Source organism: Drosophila guanche, unplaced genomic scaffold (genome assembly GCF_900245975.1).
Source record: "Drosophila guanche unplaced genomic scaffold, DGUA_6, whole genome shotgun sequence".
Classification (NCBI taxonomy): domain Eukaryota; kingdom Metazoa; phylum Arthropoda; class Insecta; order Diptera; family Drosophilidae; genus Drosophila; species Drosophila guanche.
Window position 1 is genome coordinate 9,889,901 of NW_022995744.1, and position 12,317 is coordinate 9,902,217.

A 12,317-nucleotide genomic window follows, 5' to 3' on the forward strand; every position below is an offset into this window, starting at 1 on the left:
TCCCCTTGCCATCATAATGACCATCGACACAAACACTTCACTCACTTTAGCCGTACCCGCCTGGCTCCCCTTGCCATCATAATGACCATCGACACTCACTCACTTTTCACTCACTTTAGCCGTACCCGCCTGGCTCCCCTTGCCATCATAATGACCATCGACACAAACACTTCACTCACTTTAGCCGTACCCGCCTGGCTCCCCTTGCCATCATAATGACCATCGACACAAACACTTCACTCACTTTAGCCGTACCCGCCTGGCTCACCTTGCCATCATAATGACCATCGACACTCACTAACACTTGCACTCTCACTCTCACAGAAAAAAAAACACAAGTCAAGATCAATGGCACATCAAGCCATAGTGCCGTTATTTTACTTCGCCTGCTTTTGACTCAACTTTGCATGCATGTAAACGAGCCGAAACCGCCTGGCTCCCCTTGCCATCATAATGACCATCGACACAAACACTTCACTCACTTTAGCCGTACCCGCCTGGCTCCCCTTGCCATCATAATGACCATCGACACTCACTCACTTTTCACTCACTTTAGCCGTACCCGCCTGGCTCACCTTGCCATCATAATGACCATCGACACTCACTCACTTTAGCCGTACCCGCCTGGCTCACCTTGCCGTCATAATGACCATCGACACTCACTAACACTTGCACTCTCACTCTCACAGAAAAAAAAACACAAGTCAAGATCAATTGCACATCAAGCCATAGTGCCGTTATTTTACTTCGCCTGCTTTCGACTCAACTTTGCATGCATGTAAACAAGCCGAAACCGCCTGGCTCCCCTTGCCATCATAATGACCATCGACACTCACTCACTTTAGCCGTACCCGCCTGGCTCACCTTGCCATCATAATGACCATCGACACTGACACACTTTTCACTCACTTTAGCCGTACCCGCCTGGCTCACCTTGCCATCATAATGACCATCGACACTCACTAACACTTGCACTCTCACTCTCACAGAAAAAAAAACACAAGTCAAGATCAATTGCACATAATGGCATAGTGCCGTTATTTTACTTCGCCTGCTTTTGACTCAACTTTGCATGCATGTAAACGAGCCGAAACCGCCTGGCTCCCCTTGCCGTCATAATGACCATCGACACAAACACTTCACTCACTTTAGCCGTACCCGCCTGGCTCCCCTTGCCATCATAATGACCATCAACACTCGCTCACTTTTCACTCACTTTAGCCGTACCCGCCTGGCTCACCTTGCCGTCATAATGACCATCGACACTCACTAACACTTGCACTCTCACTCTCACAGAAAAAAAAACACAAGTCAAGATCAATTGCACATCATGGCATAGTGCCGTTATTTTACTTCGCCTGCTTTCGACTCAACTTTGCATACATGTAAACAAGCGTGGGAAGCAACGCCGAAAATGGCGACGCAAATTCATTCTTTCATGGCGTTTTGTTCAAGTAGAACAAATATTGTTTTCACACATGCTTCGTATTGTTTCTAATCCTTTGACTCTCCACACACATTGGCTTTAATAATTCTGCCTTTCCACAAGTTTTCCCGCCGATTTTCCGCTTTTCGTTTTTACATTTGCACGTGCGCCGGCGCTTGGAACTTTGTTTTGTTTTTAACCTGTGCATTAAGACGCGTGAAGCACTAGACATTTAACTAATCGTTTTAGTTTATACTGCACTAATAATTTGACCGATTTTCGACCATTTAGCAATAAATTAGGATTATTTTAACGGAAAGTTCGCGTATCAAGTTTTTTGTGGTTAGGGATTTTTTGATGTCACACGGCCGGGGTAATTCTCTACTGATGTAAAGCTGTCGGGGAATTTCTCTCCTGCTGTCAAATGATCAGGGAACATCTCTCATGTCAGAGGAGCACAACATAACGCAAAAATGAGCAGATACGCTCACAAATTTACCAGCTACACCAATTTTGTTGTTCGCTGCCACTGACTTTCTGCTACAAATAATTAACAAAGAATGGCTTACCTTCTTTACCTGATAAATTTTATATTTTCCACTTTTATCTTTGACTGATTTAAATTTTTGGCGCTTAAAAGTATCGAACTCTCGTGTGTTTGCCAACTATCGCCCCTAAGTGTGGCCGCATTTCAGTCGATGATAATCGGTAACATCTTGCAATAACAAAATCAATATAAAACACATCGATAGTACCAAAAAACAATATGGGCAAATAAAATAAAAATAAAAACACTCTAAAAATTAATTAGTTTATGTATTCAAGCTAGTAAATGGTTTCGTGAGCATCTTTCGAAAATTAGCGCCTTTTTATCGGTCGGAGCAGCCCTGTTTTTAAGAATCAACTCTACGCTGCTCGAAACATCGAGAAATTTCGACGAGCAGACCAGCCAAAACCTATATAAACCCCTGCACCCGGGCGTCACAAAAAATAAAACTATAAAAACGCAAAGCAAGCAAGGTGTGTGCTAACACAGCAAACAAAACGAGAAAAATATAATAAAATTGATTGAGAACGTCATCTATTATTTCAAGAACGTCAAATATCTGTACAGTTTTAAATAATAAAAATATAAATACGAACAAATTTCAAGTGAAGAAGTGAAAAAAAGTTTTAGCAACGAGCAAACAGCATTTTAGGTGAGTTTTGGTGAATAAATTTTGCTACAGGAAATTAGCATATTAGCATGGCAAATGCCCAATGTGTGTGATTTGTGTGTGGGAGAATATTTGTATACTGGACACATGCAAAATACAGTGGGGGCACACACACAGTGGCGGGACGTCGTCACTCGTGAGGGGGAAATGACAACACATCAGAAATGCTGGCGGTTGTCGTTGCACAACTCGGGGCTTCTAGCAAATTCCATTTTTACGAGAACAAAAAAAAAAACAAAAACAACAATCGGTAATCAGCAGCCAGCGCCACACATGTACTATAATTTCTCTCGTGTTTTCTGCTTTCAGCTGAGACTGTGAGACTCTGAGCAAGATGGCAAAAGACTTTTACAAGATTCTGGGCATTGACAAGAAGGCCAATGACGATGAAATCAAGAAGGCGTATCGCAAATTGGCACTGAAATACCATCCGGACAAGAACAAGAGCCCGCAGGCAGAGGAACGCTTCAAGGAGATTGCCGAGGCCTACGAGGTGCTGTCGGACAAGAAGAAGCGCGACATATTCGACCAGTATGGCGAGGAGGGACTGAAGGGGGGCCAGCCCGGACCAGATGGCAAGAGCCAGCCCAGCGGTGGTTTCGAGTACCAGTTCCATGGCGATCCACGTGCCACATTCGCCCAGTTCTTTGGCGCTGCGGATCCGTTCGGCGTGTTCTTTGGCGGCGGCGACAACATGTTCGGCGGCGTCAGTGGCGTACAGGGAGGCAATACAAACGAAGTCTTCCTGAACATGGGCGCCGAGGATATGTTCGGTGGCTTCAATCCCAATTCCGGGGCATTCCGCTCCCAGTCATTCAATGCCCAGCCGCCGAGTCGGAAGCGCCAGCAGCAGCAGGATTCTCCCATTGAGCACGATCTGTATGTGACGCTGGAGGAGGTCGACAGAGGCTGCACCAAGAAGATGAAGATCTCGCGCATGTCCATGAATTCGGGCAATGCGCGCAAAGAGGAGAAGGTGCTGAGCATCACAGTGAAGCCGGGCTGGAAGGCGGGCACCAAGATCACCTTCCCCAAGGAGGGCGACCAGGCGCCCAACAAAGTGCCAGCCGACATCATTTTCATCATACGCGACAAGCCGCACGCACATTTCAAGCGCGAGGGCAGCGATCTGCGTTACACCGCTCAGGTCAGCCTCAAGCAGGCGCTGTGCGGCGCGGCAGTGAGCGTGCCAACGCTGCAGGGAGATCGCATACCCGTGAATCAGGCCAACGAAATCATTAAACCCACCACCACGCGACGCATCCATGGCCGCGGCCTGCCCTTTCCCAAGGAACCTTCGAGACGCGGCGATCTGATAGTTGCCTTTGACATCAAATTCCCCGACAAACTGCCGCCCAGCCTGACCAGCCAGCTGGCGGAGATGCTGCCAAATTAGACGGGGAATCGTTGATGGGGTTAGGGTGGGACTACCAATTCGTTATTAATTTAGTTAAGGTCTAAATTTAGTTTGTATTATGTACATTTAAGAGACACTTGTAAACCGCCCGCTTCGATATAGCTTGGCGCGGTGTGTGCCAGGGCAAACCAAACAGCTGTAGATAAATATTTATGTGTAGCAGAAAGTAGCAGGCGCTAAATATTTGCGATAAGATAGGAAAAGCAACAAGAAAATAATAGACACTCGACGACCACAAGTTTAGGAGTACCCGCGCGTCGTGCCTGTGTCGGGAGACTGATCGATTATGGAAAATAGAATAATACTAATAAACCAATTCCACATTGTTTAAAGTTCTGGTATTTAAATCTATTTGATCAGGCAGAGTGTAAAAGCAAGGTTACATTTTACTATTATTGTTAGCCCCCTATTTGTATCTCCGGCATTTCTCGCTGCACGCTACACTAATCAGCTTTACTATTAGATTCATTTCGTTGTAGGGTGTAGTACGTTCTAGTACCATTATTAATATTATTATTATAATTTGAAAGCAACACCAATAAATCAATTTATATGAACTCAAAATGTTTTTCTATGGGGCGCAATATTAAAATTGAAATGTCGAAGAAAGTCGTCGAATGTGTGCATTCTACACTGCCGGTACCGGCAACGTTGACAGTGGCGGCCTCAACATCCCCTGATACTAACTCTACCTAGAGGGGCCACGTTCTAATCGTTCATGGGGGTCTCAAAAATAAAGTGTGCCATTTACCTTATTAATTAAACCGCGTAGAAGAATAGTTTTTAGTTACATTTTCTTGTTCCTTTACATCCTTTGTTTGCTCCTGAAAACCAAAAACAAATTAAATGTAAATTTTCTGTAAAATGTGTTACATTGAAAAATGTACCAAATGTGGCGCCACTGTTGGTAATGTTGCAATAATTACATGAGTGTGGCGCCACTGTTCTAAGTGCTGTGAATATGTATGTCCCAAATGCTGCAGATGCTTTTGAAATGTTGCGAAGATTTCACCAAATGCTGCAAGTCGTTTTGAAATTTTGCGAAGGTTTTACAAATGTGTTGCGAATTTGTTGATGTGTCGCTGATTTTACACATGTTGCATGTTATGAAATTTTAAGACATTTTTACAATTTCGTGGTCTTTGAAAGTGTAGAGAAAGTTTTACAAATGTGTTGGGAATTTCTTGAAATGTTGCGAAACTTTTTGAATTTTGTTCCAGAACTTGCCAGTGCGGCGCCACTGTGGCGCCACTGAGGGCGACAATGTGCATTCAAAAAGTAGCGTTTTAAAGTTTCATAACAAACAGCTTGAATATACATACGCAGCTTCATAGCAACCAGCTTAAATATTCGAAATTTACAATATTAAAAGCATCACACAGGGCTGAGCAAGCAAACAGATTTCATATATTTATATTTTATTAGTGATTTTCAACTTATGTTGTATTATTGCTGACTTTACTAATTAAGGCCTTGTACAAAAATTATTGTATCATCGTTAAGTGCTAAATTCTATGGTCGTAGTACACGCAAATACATACATTTATGTATTTCTCGTGTGTGTACGTGTATCGTAATATCGTATGTATAGATAGAGAGGATTGCATTTTGGAGGGGGTGGCATTTGTTGTTAGTTTTATAGTTTGTATAAACAATTGCATTGAATAAATGTACAAAAAAGTGTAAAGTAGATAACGAATCGAATTGGGTTTGGGATTTGCCCACAAAGCCCGCTAGGCGGCGCTTCTTCACACGTTAAGGGCAACGCTCGAACTGGCCGTCTTGCACTTGTTTTTGTTTAATTGGTAATGAAATAATACGAAACTAAAATTAAACTAAACATATTTTGGCACTGTAAATAAAAGTTGCATCCGATAAAAACCCTAAAACAAATACATAATACATACATACAAATTGCAGCTATCAAAATTCAATCAGGGAAATCAATCGTCATAAATTACACAAAAAGCTTTGCACATACTTTTGCCAAAATGCAGAGATATTTCTCCTACTGTCTCCTAGTATCTCGTAGTTGCTAAGATTTTTCGTTCGATTATGCTAAGAGGGTAGGGGGCAGGCTTCCCCTAGACCATCCCAAAGTCGGTGCAGACCGAAGCTGCCGTTGTGGCCGCTGCTGTTTGGTTATTTTGCTGCTTCTCCTTGACATTGTTTGCGGCTGCCGCTGCCGCCGCCGCTGCCATATTGAGCTCCACCAGCGTGTCAATGCTGTTGAGGCTGACACCCTGCAGTATCTTGCGTGCCGCCAGCGATGTAAAGTTGAACGACAAATCGGTGAGGCTGGGAAAGTTGTAGAGCTCCTCGTTGCCACTGTTCATGCCCATGCCCATGCCCTGCTCCAGCGACTCCTTCGTGAGACTGAGACGACGATCGATGCCCTCCTTGTCCATGGCCTTGTCATTGGCCACATCCTTCAGCGCCAGATTGGGCTCACTGCCCAGCGGATTGGGGTTGTTTGACTTGCGCAGCAAGTGGGCCAGCGCCAGCTCATCGCCATTCATCGAGCACTTTTGCAGCTGACACACAGACTCGTAGCACAAATGCTTCAGATCCGTGCTGCTGTTCATCATCAGATTGTGATTGCTCTGCGCCGGACCCAGATCCTTCGAGCTCTTTTCGTAAAAGTGCAAATTGCCCACAGAGCCGGCGATTTCAAAGTCCTGCTTCGCCAGTGCCGCCAGCTTCAGGGGCTGCTGCTGCTGCTGCTGCTGCTGCTGCTCGGCACTGGGGCTGTTTGGCTGCGATTCGTTCTTCAGAACATTATTCTTGTAGGCAATGCCATTGGCCAGCTGCAGGCACAGCTTCCGACTGTTGTTCATGGTGGCATCGTTGTTCGTGTTCTTCGCGTACTTGCCACCATCGTAGATGGGGATCTCTGGTATGTCTGGCGTATCCACTGGGCACGTGTTGTCCGGCGAGCACTCGCTGATGAAGGAAATGGAGTCACAGGTCTCCGAATTGGCCTCCGTTTCGCTCAAGGGCTGCTCATTGGACATGGACATGGACATGGACACAGGCTCCTGTTGCTGCTGTTTTTGTGCTGCTCGAACTGGCGTGGAGGTGGCTGAGGGTGCGGCTGCTGTAGGATTAGCTGCTGCTGGGCAGGAAGTCTGCTTGGACAGCGTCTTCTTGATGATCTCTCCCCGCTCGTTTGTCATCGTTTCGTTGTTGATGATAAACACATTCGAGTTCTCCAGCATCTTGCCATTCTCCAGCGTGATGACGCTCCTCACCGGTGAGTTTTGCACAAAGATTTTGGTGCTGGGTATGCTCTGGCCGCCGCCACTCGATGTGGTTGTCACCTGCAGCGTGATCGAGTTGTTGCTACTCGAATTGGGCACACCACCCGCTACGGCTCCTCCCCCACCATTGTGCGTGTGGGTGTGCGTTTGTATGTGCGGATAGCTGAGCTCCTCCATTATGCGATTGGGCGTGCTGGCCCGCTGCCGTTGTGCCTGCGCCTCGGCCACACGCGCACGCATCGCCTGGTGACGCGGCGTGCCCCTGGGCGAACCATTTAGCAGCAGAATGGAGCGCGTGCTGCCGACACTGCCACCACCACCGCCAATGCCACTGCTGCCCGTGGATGGTGCCACCACAGCGGTGTTGGTGGAGCATTGCGAATCGAGACTAGAGTGGCCGCTGGTCTTCTGGCTGAACGAGACCTTGCCAATGCTGTCGATGCTCGAGGGGCCGCTCGCAAACATCGACGACGTCTTGCACGACTCCAGGCTGGAGGGTCCGCTGCTCTGCAGACTCCGATACGTCGCCTTGTTGTCCGTGCAACTATTGATGATCAGTCCATCCGTTTGCCGCTTGGCCGAAGTCGCCTTCAGTGTGCCCGAACGGGAGGGCGAACTCTCAAAGATGTGCTTGCCAATCACCGACTTTTGTGCGGTCTTCGGGGGCGTTGGCGTTCGCGTTGGCGTTGGCGTGTGCCCCAGCGTAGGGCCCAGCCGCGAGAGCGTGGCCGAGGAGTGATTCATTTTCGTGGCTGTCGTCGTCGTGCCCGTGGTGGCTGGTATGGACTGCGTGGAGCGAGGTAGCGAGCCGCTGCAGTACACGGGCGAACGGCGGCGTATGGGCGAACAGTCGCGCGAGGATATGAGGAAGGTCGATTCGCTGGACATGTGACGACGATGGCGACGTGGCAGCGTGGACGAGCGCTGACTCAGCTCCGAGCCATCGTAGAAGGTTGAATTGGACAGCGTGTGGGCGACAGGCAAGTCCTGCAAAAGGGACGACGGAAGAGAGTAGATCTTTAGTAAGTGCTCAGCCAGATTGACAAATTCTGCTTACATGCTCAGCCGTTTGTGTGCCCACACTGTGCAGATGCACGGCGCGCGTATTGAACCACTCGGCGGGTGGAAATTGTGCGGAATATGTCTCAATCTGTCGCTGCTTGGCCCTGCCACTGCGTCGGAACAGGCGTGAGAGCAAAGATCCTTTTTCTAACAGAGCAAAAAGAAAGATTAAAGCTATTCCGCATGGGTTTTGCTTTGGGTTTCGATGTGCCACTCACTGGGTGATGACGAATCTGTGCTTTGGTATTCCGAACTGCTGCTGTCTGTGGTGTTTAGCGTTTGGGCGTAGGTCTTGGACAGACTGCGCGTGGAGGCGCAGCGTTGCAGGCGCTTCGATGAGCCAAAGAGCCGCAAACTGTGCCGCCGCTCCAAGCTGCGCGGCGTCGGAAATGAGGCGCTGCGTCGCTTCGCTGCCCTGGGATAAATGATCTTGTCGTTGGGATTGCCTGCCAGGGTAAACCAATTGAGTGATTGATGAGCAACTGATTGATAGATCGTTTCTTACCACCGCAAATCACATCCGCCAGATTCGTTTGGATGCACTGATGCGTCAGATCGCCGTCCCGCTCTGTGGATATCTCACCGTAGAGCGAGTGCAAGGCCTCCGAGTTGGACATGAGCATGGTGCGTGCCTCCTGTGGCACCACATTCTCGCCATGCTGCTGCTCCTCCTCCTCCAGCTGCGCGTAGGCCAGGCTGCCGCTCAGCTGATGATGATTGCTGCGCGGACGCGAGCGACTGCGACGACGTCTGGTGTTTGGGGCAAGAATTAGCTCAACGTTTAGCCAAATTTTAGGTAAAACACACTCACTCTGGCGTAAAGATAAAGTAACCCTTGGATGTCTGATAGATCTTTTGCTCCTGCATCAGCTGTGCCAGCGAATCGTAGATGACCTCCGTGGCGGGTGTTGTCATGTGCGGGAAACGTGCGCCCAGCTTGCCGCGCACATGCTCCACGGTGGCCGATTGTCCCTCGGCGGTGAGGTCCATGATCACATCGCAGAGTGCCTCTGGCAGCGGCGTGAACTGTCCCTGAACCGTTGGCGTCACAATGCAATCGTCAATGTCACCTGCAATGGGTAAAGAGACAGAGAGAGAGAGAGAGACAGCGATCAGTAGGGGTAGGGGCAGTGGCAGCTACAAATAAGGCTAAACAAAAACCAGCTGCGCACCGAGTTTGCTCCATTTTGGGACAACGCAAACTTGCTCGCATTTTTTCCAACGAACTTGGTGGCTGCTTTGCTGTTTTTGCTGGCATTTTGGGTGGCCACCAGGGAGACGTCTCAACCCGTTTGCCTTGGCCACAATCGAGGGGTAATTAAACCGAATTAAGATTTGTTTGCTGTCTCCACGCAGTGACCTCTCTCATGGGTAGGTCATGCCTGCCCAACGCTCCTTCTATGGGCAGTGGCAGCGTTAACACGGCGTATACTTAATTAAAAATGCATGCGGCATGTGGCAGCATATTCTGCCCATAGTTATGGCACTCCCGCGTCTGCAGCCGTTGGTGCCGCATCGTGCCCGTAAATTAAATGCGCGCCTCCACCAAGAAAACGCTTCCTACTTGCCGCTTAACCTCCAAATAAATGGGAAAAAACAAACGACGCCAGGCAGCAACGCCCCCGAGGCAGGCAGCAACGTGTATCTGTGTCTAGTGGCATGCCTCAATACCGATAGAGAGCGAGAAAGAGAGGTGCGATGGGTGCAAAATCAGACCAAGTGTGTGACGACCTCCGTTGTCTTTGCCTGTGCCTGTGCCTGTGCCTGTGCGTCCTTGCTGCAGTTGCATAATCAATTTTTCAAGTTTTCACTTTCCGTTGCCGGCAGCAATTTGCGCCACAAGAGCCTCCCCTCCCCCCCCGCCCCAAAGACAACAACAAAATTCCATGTGGGATGCTCCAGCGTCAAGGACAATTAGTGGCAATAGGCGAGGGGCCAGCCCCGTCGACTTGCAAGCAACTAAAAAACAGTCGCCACAAATCCGCCTTTCCCGCTCGGCTGCAGCCACAGCTGTCTCTCCGCCTCTCACTCGCACTTTCACATTGCAAATTTGTCCAGCAATTAATCGTTGCTTGGGAGGGGAGTCTGGGGTACTCGCACTCAATCTCAATGTGCAACTGCAACCATTTGTTGTTTGCCACTTAGATGCTAAGCGAAATTATTTGCCTTTCGGTTCCGTCTGCCCCTAGAGATTTTCCCATTTGGCAGCAACGCCCCGAACTCATAAATTTCGAGCCCAAGCAGTAGCCAAATTGGAATCTGGAGCCTAGATAAACACACACACACACAAATACGAGAGATGAATGCTCCTCTGCATTGGATGCACTTTATCGAGCGTCATAAACCCCAATGTTGGGGCATTGGACCGATGACATGCCATTTGGCACTGAACTGAACGCCTCCACATGTGCAGCCACAAAGGCTGAGGCGGCAACTGCAACTGCCGCTGCCGCTGCCACTGCTGCTGTTCGTGGGAAGGTCAGAGATTTACAGATATTATTTATTACAAAAGAAACCTTGAAAGAGAAACCCAGCTTACTGGAGAAGTTTTTAAAGCGCAAACAAGCCCAAATGCTCGTTTATTTCATTTCGAATTGTTGTGTTTCAAATTTCTATGGGTTTACCTTTATCTTCTGTGCTTTCCCATTCAATCTTTGTCTTCTTCTGCTAAATCCATCAACAACAAATATCTACTAAGTTCTTACTGCCTTTAATAATTGAATATTTAGCATTTTGATGGCACATTTTTAACTTAATCTACCTATTCCATGATAAACAAACAAATAAATAGCCAAAAGCAATGCTCCAGTTAATGTTTTTAATAATGAATATAAAAAATTAATTAATTAAACATTTTTTAGTTGTATTTAAAATGATTTTCCAGCAGGCAAACAATCTTTCATCTTCATCTAAGCCACAAAATGGGGCTTCAATAAAAAAAGACACAAGATCAAGATTTCGCTCTCCCAGCGCTCTCTCTCTCTCTCTTCTGTCTCTCTCTTTCGCAGCGTAGCTCCACCTTCTGCAATTTTTGAACGGTTAGCCTGCGGGCGTTGCCACCCCGTCGCAATTAAAATTAATAAACGAAACGAAAAGCAAACTCGTGACGCCCCCGCTCTGCTGCTCTGATGTGGCCACTATCTACTATTTCAATTCGATTTCCAAATGAATTTCTCTCGCACTTCCCCCCAAGATATATTCAGCCAGTATGCACTTTCGAGCGAGGGAGACGACTCTTGGTGTTTATCGTTTAAGGAAGTGTTAATTTATTTGCTCCTCTCATTCCCAAAGGCTGCCAGGCACAAAACAAAAACAATAATAAATTGCCATCGATGGCCAAAAATTATTGATTATTTCGAAATGGACAGCGTTAAAAGTTTATGATGCTCAAGCCCATTGTTGCTGTGTGGCAGCATCGCTGGCGGTTATGAGATCAAACAGAAAACTGAACAGGAGAGCAGGACAGGGGTAGGGGCTAAACGGGGTAACGCGAAAATGTGCCAACAACACGATAGCCGCACAAGATTTCCTCTTTATTTTTGTTGCCATTTTTCTAATAATACGAAACAACAACAAGAGAGAGAGAGAGAGAGAGAGAAGAAAAAAAATCATACATCAAGATTATTGTTACTTGCGGCAATTGCATCACAGTAATGGCCACAGCGTCGGAATCAGCGGATCAGCAGTGCAGCAGTGCAGCAGGCAGGCAGGCGGGTGGGGGGTTGCATCGCAAAGAAACATTTTTCATTTGCATAAAAATTCATGGCAACTACAAGCGCTAAAAATGTTTGCCGCATGTTGCACACACACAGCGAGGGGGGGGGGGGGGGGGGGGGGGGGGGTGTATTTTTGTGTTGTGGGGGGGGGGAAGAGAGGGACAACAACCACCAACACTAAACAAAACACATAGCCCTCCCACACCCCCCACGCGCGAA

General features: G+C 47.7%; 2 protein-coding genes across 3 annotated transcripts in view; one reads left to right on the forward strand and one right to left on the reverse strand.

Moving 5' to 3' along the window:
* The first annotated feature begins 2,428 nt into the window (after nucleotides 1-2,428).
* On the forward strand, nucleotides 2,429-4,392 carry LOC117579180 (dnaJ protein homolog 1). 2 transcript variants are annotated; one of them, XM_034264949.1, is made up of 2 exons: nucleotides 2,429-2,635; nucleotides 2,958-4,392. In XM_034264949.1, the coding sequence occupies exon 2, from the start codon at nucleotides 2,978-2,980 to the stop codon at nucleotides 4,037-4,039; it is 1,062 nt and encodes a 353-aa protein (XP_034120840.1). In that variant the 5' UTR covers nucleotides 2,429-2,635; nucleotides 2,958-2,977; the 3' UTR covers nucleotides 4,040-4,392. The 2 variants fall into 2 exon arrangements, with proteins under 2 accessions (XP_034120840.1, XP_034120839.1); XM_034264948.1 differs by having other exon boundaries at nucleotides 2,429-2,625; nucleotides 2,953-4,392.
* Nucleotides 4,393-5,468: 1,076 nt separating this feature from the next.
* Nucleotides 5,469-12,317, reverse strand: part of LOC117579240 — a 57,834-nt gene continuing 50,985 nt past the window's right edge. The window contains exons 4-8 of the mRNA XM_034265022.1: nucleotides 9,194-9,452; nucleotides 8,888-9,132; nucleotides 8,601-8,828; nucleotides 8,378-8,529; nucleotides 5,469-8,307 (exon numbers count right to left, since the gene is read on the reverse strand). Coding sequence (XP_034120913.1) covers nucleotides 6,145-8,307; nucleotides 8,378-8,529; nucleotides 8,601-8,828; nucleotides 8,888-9,132; nucleotides 9,194-9,452 — 3,047 coding nt within the window. The 3' untranslated portion in view covers nucleotides 5,469-6,144. The remainder of the gene's footprint in view (nucleotides 8,308-8,377; nucleotides 8,530-8,600; nucleotides 8,829-8,887; nucleotides 9,133-9,193; nucleotides 9,453-12,317) is intronic.

What these genes read in the sequence shown, in the direction of transcription:
- LOC117579180 (XM_034264949.1), top strand. Translation starts at nt 2,978, where the DNA reads ATGGCAAAAGACTTTTACAAGATTCTGGGCATTGACAAGAAGGCCAAT.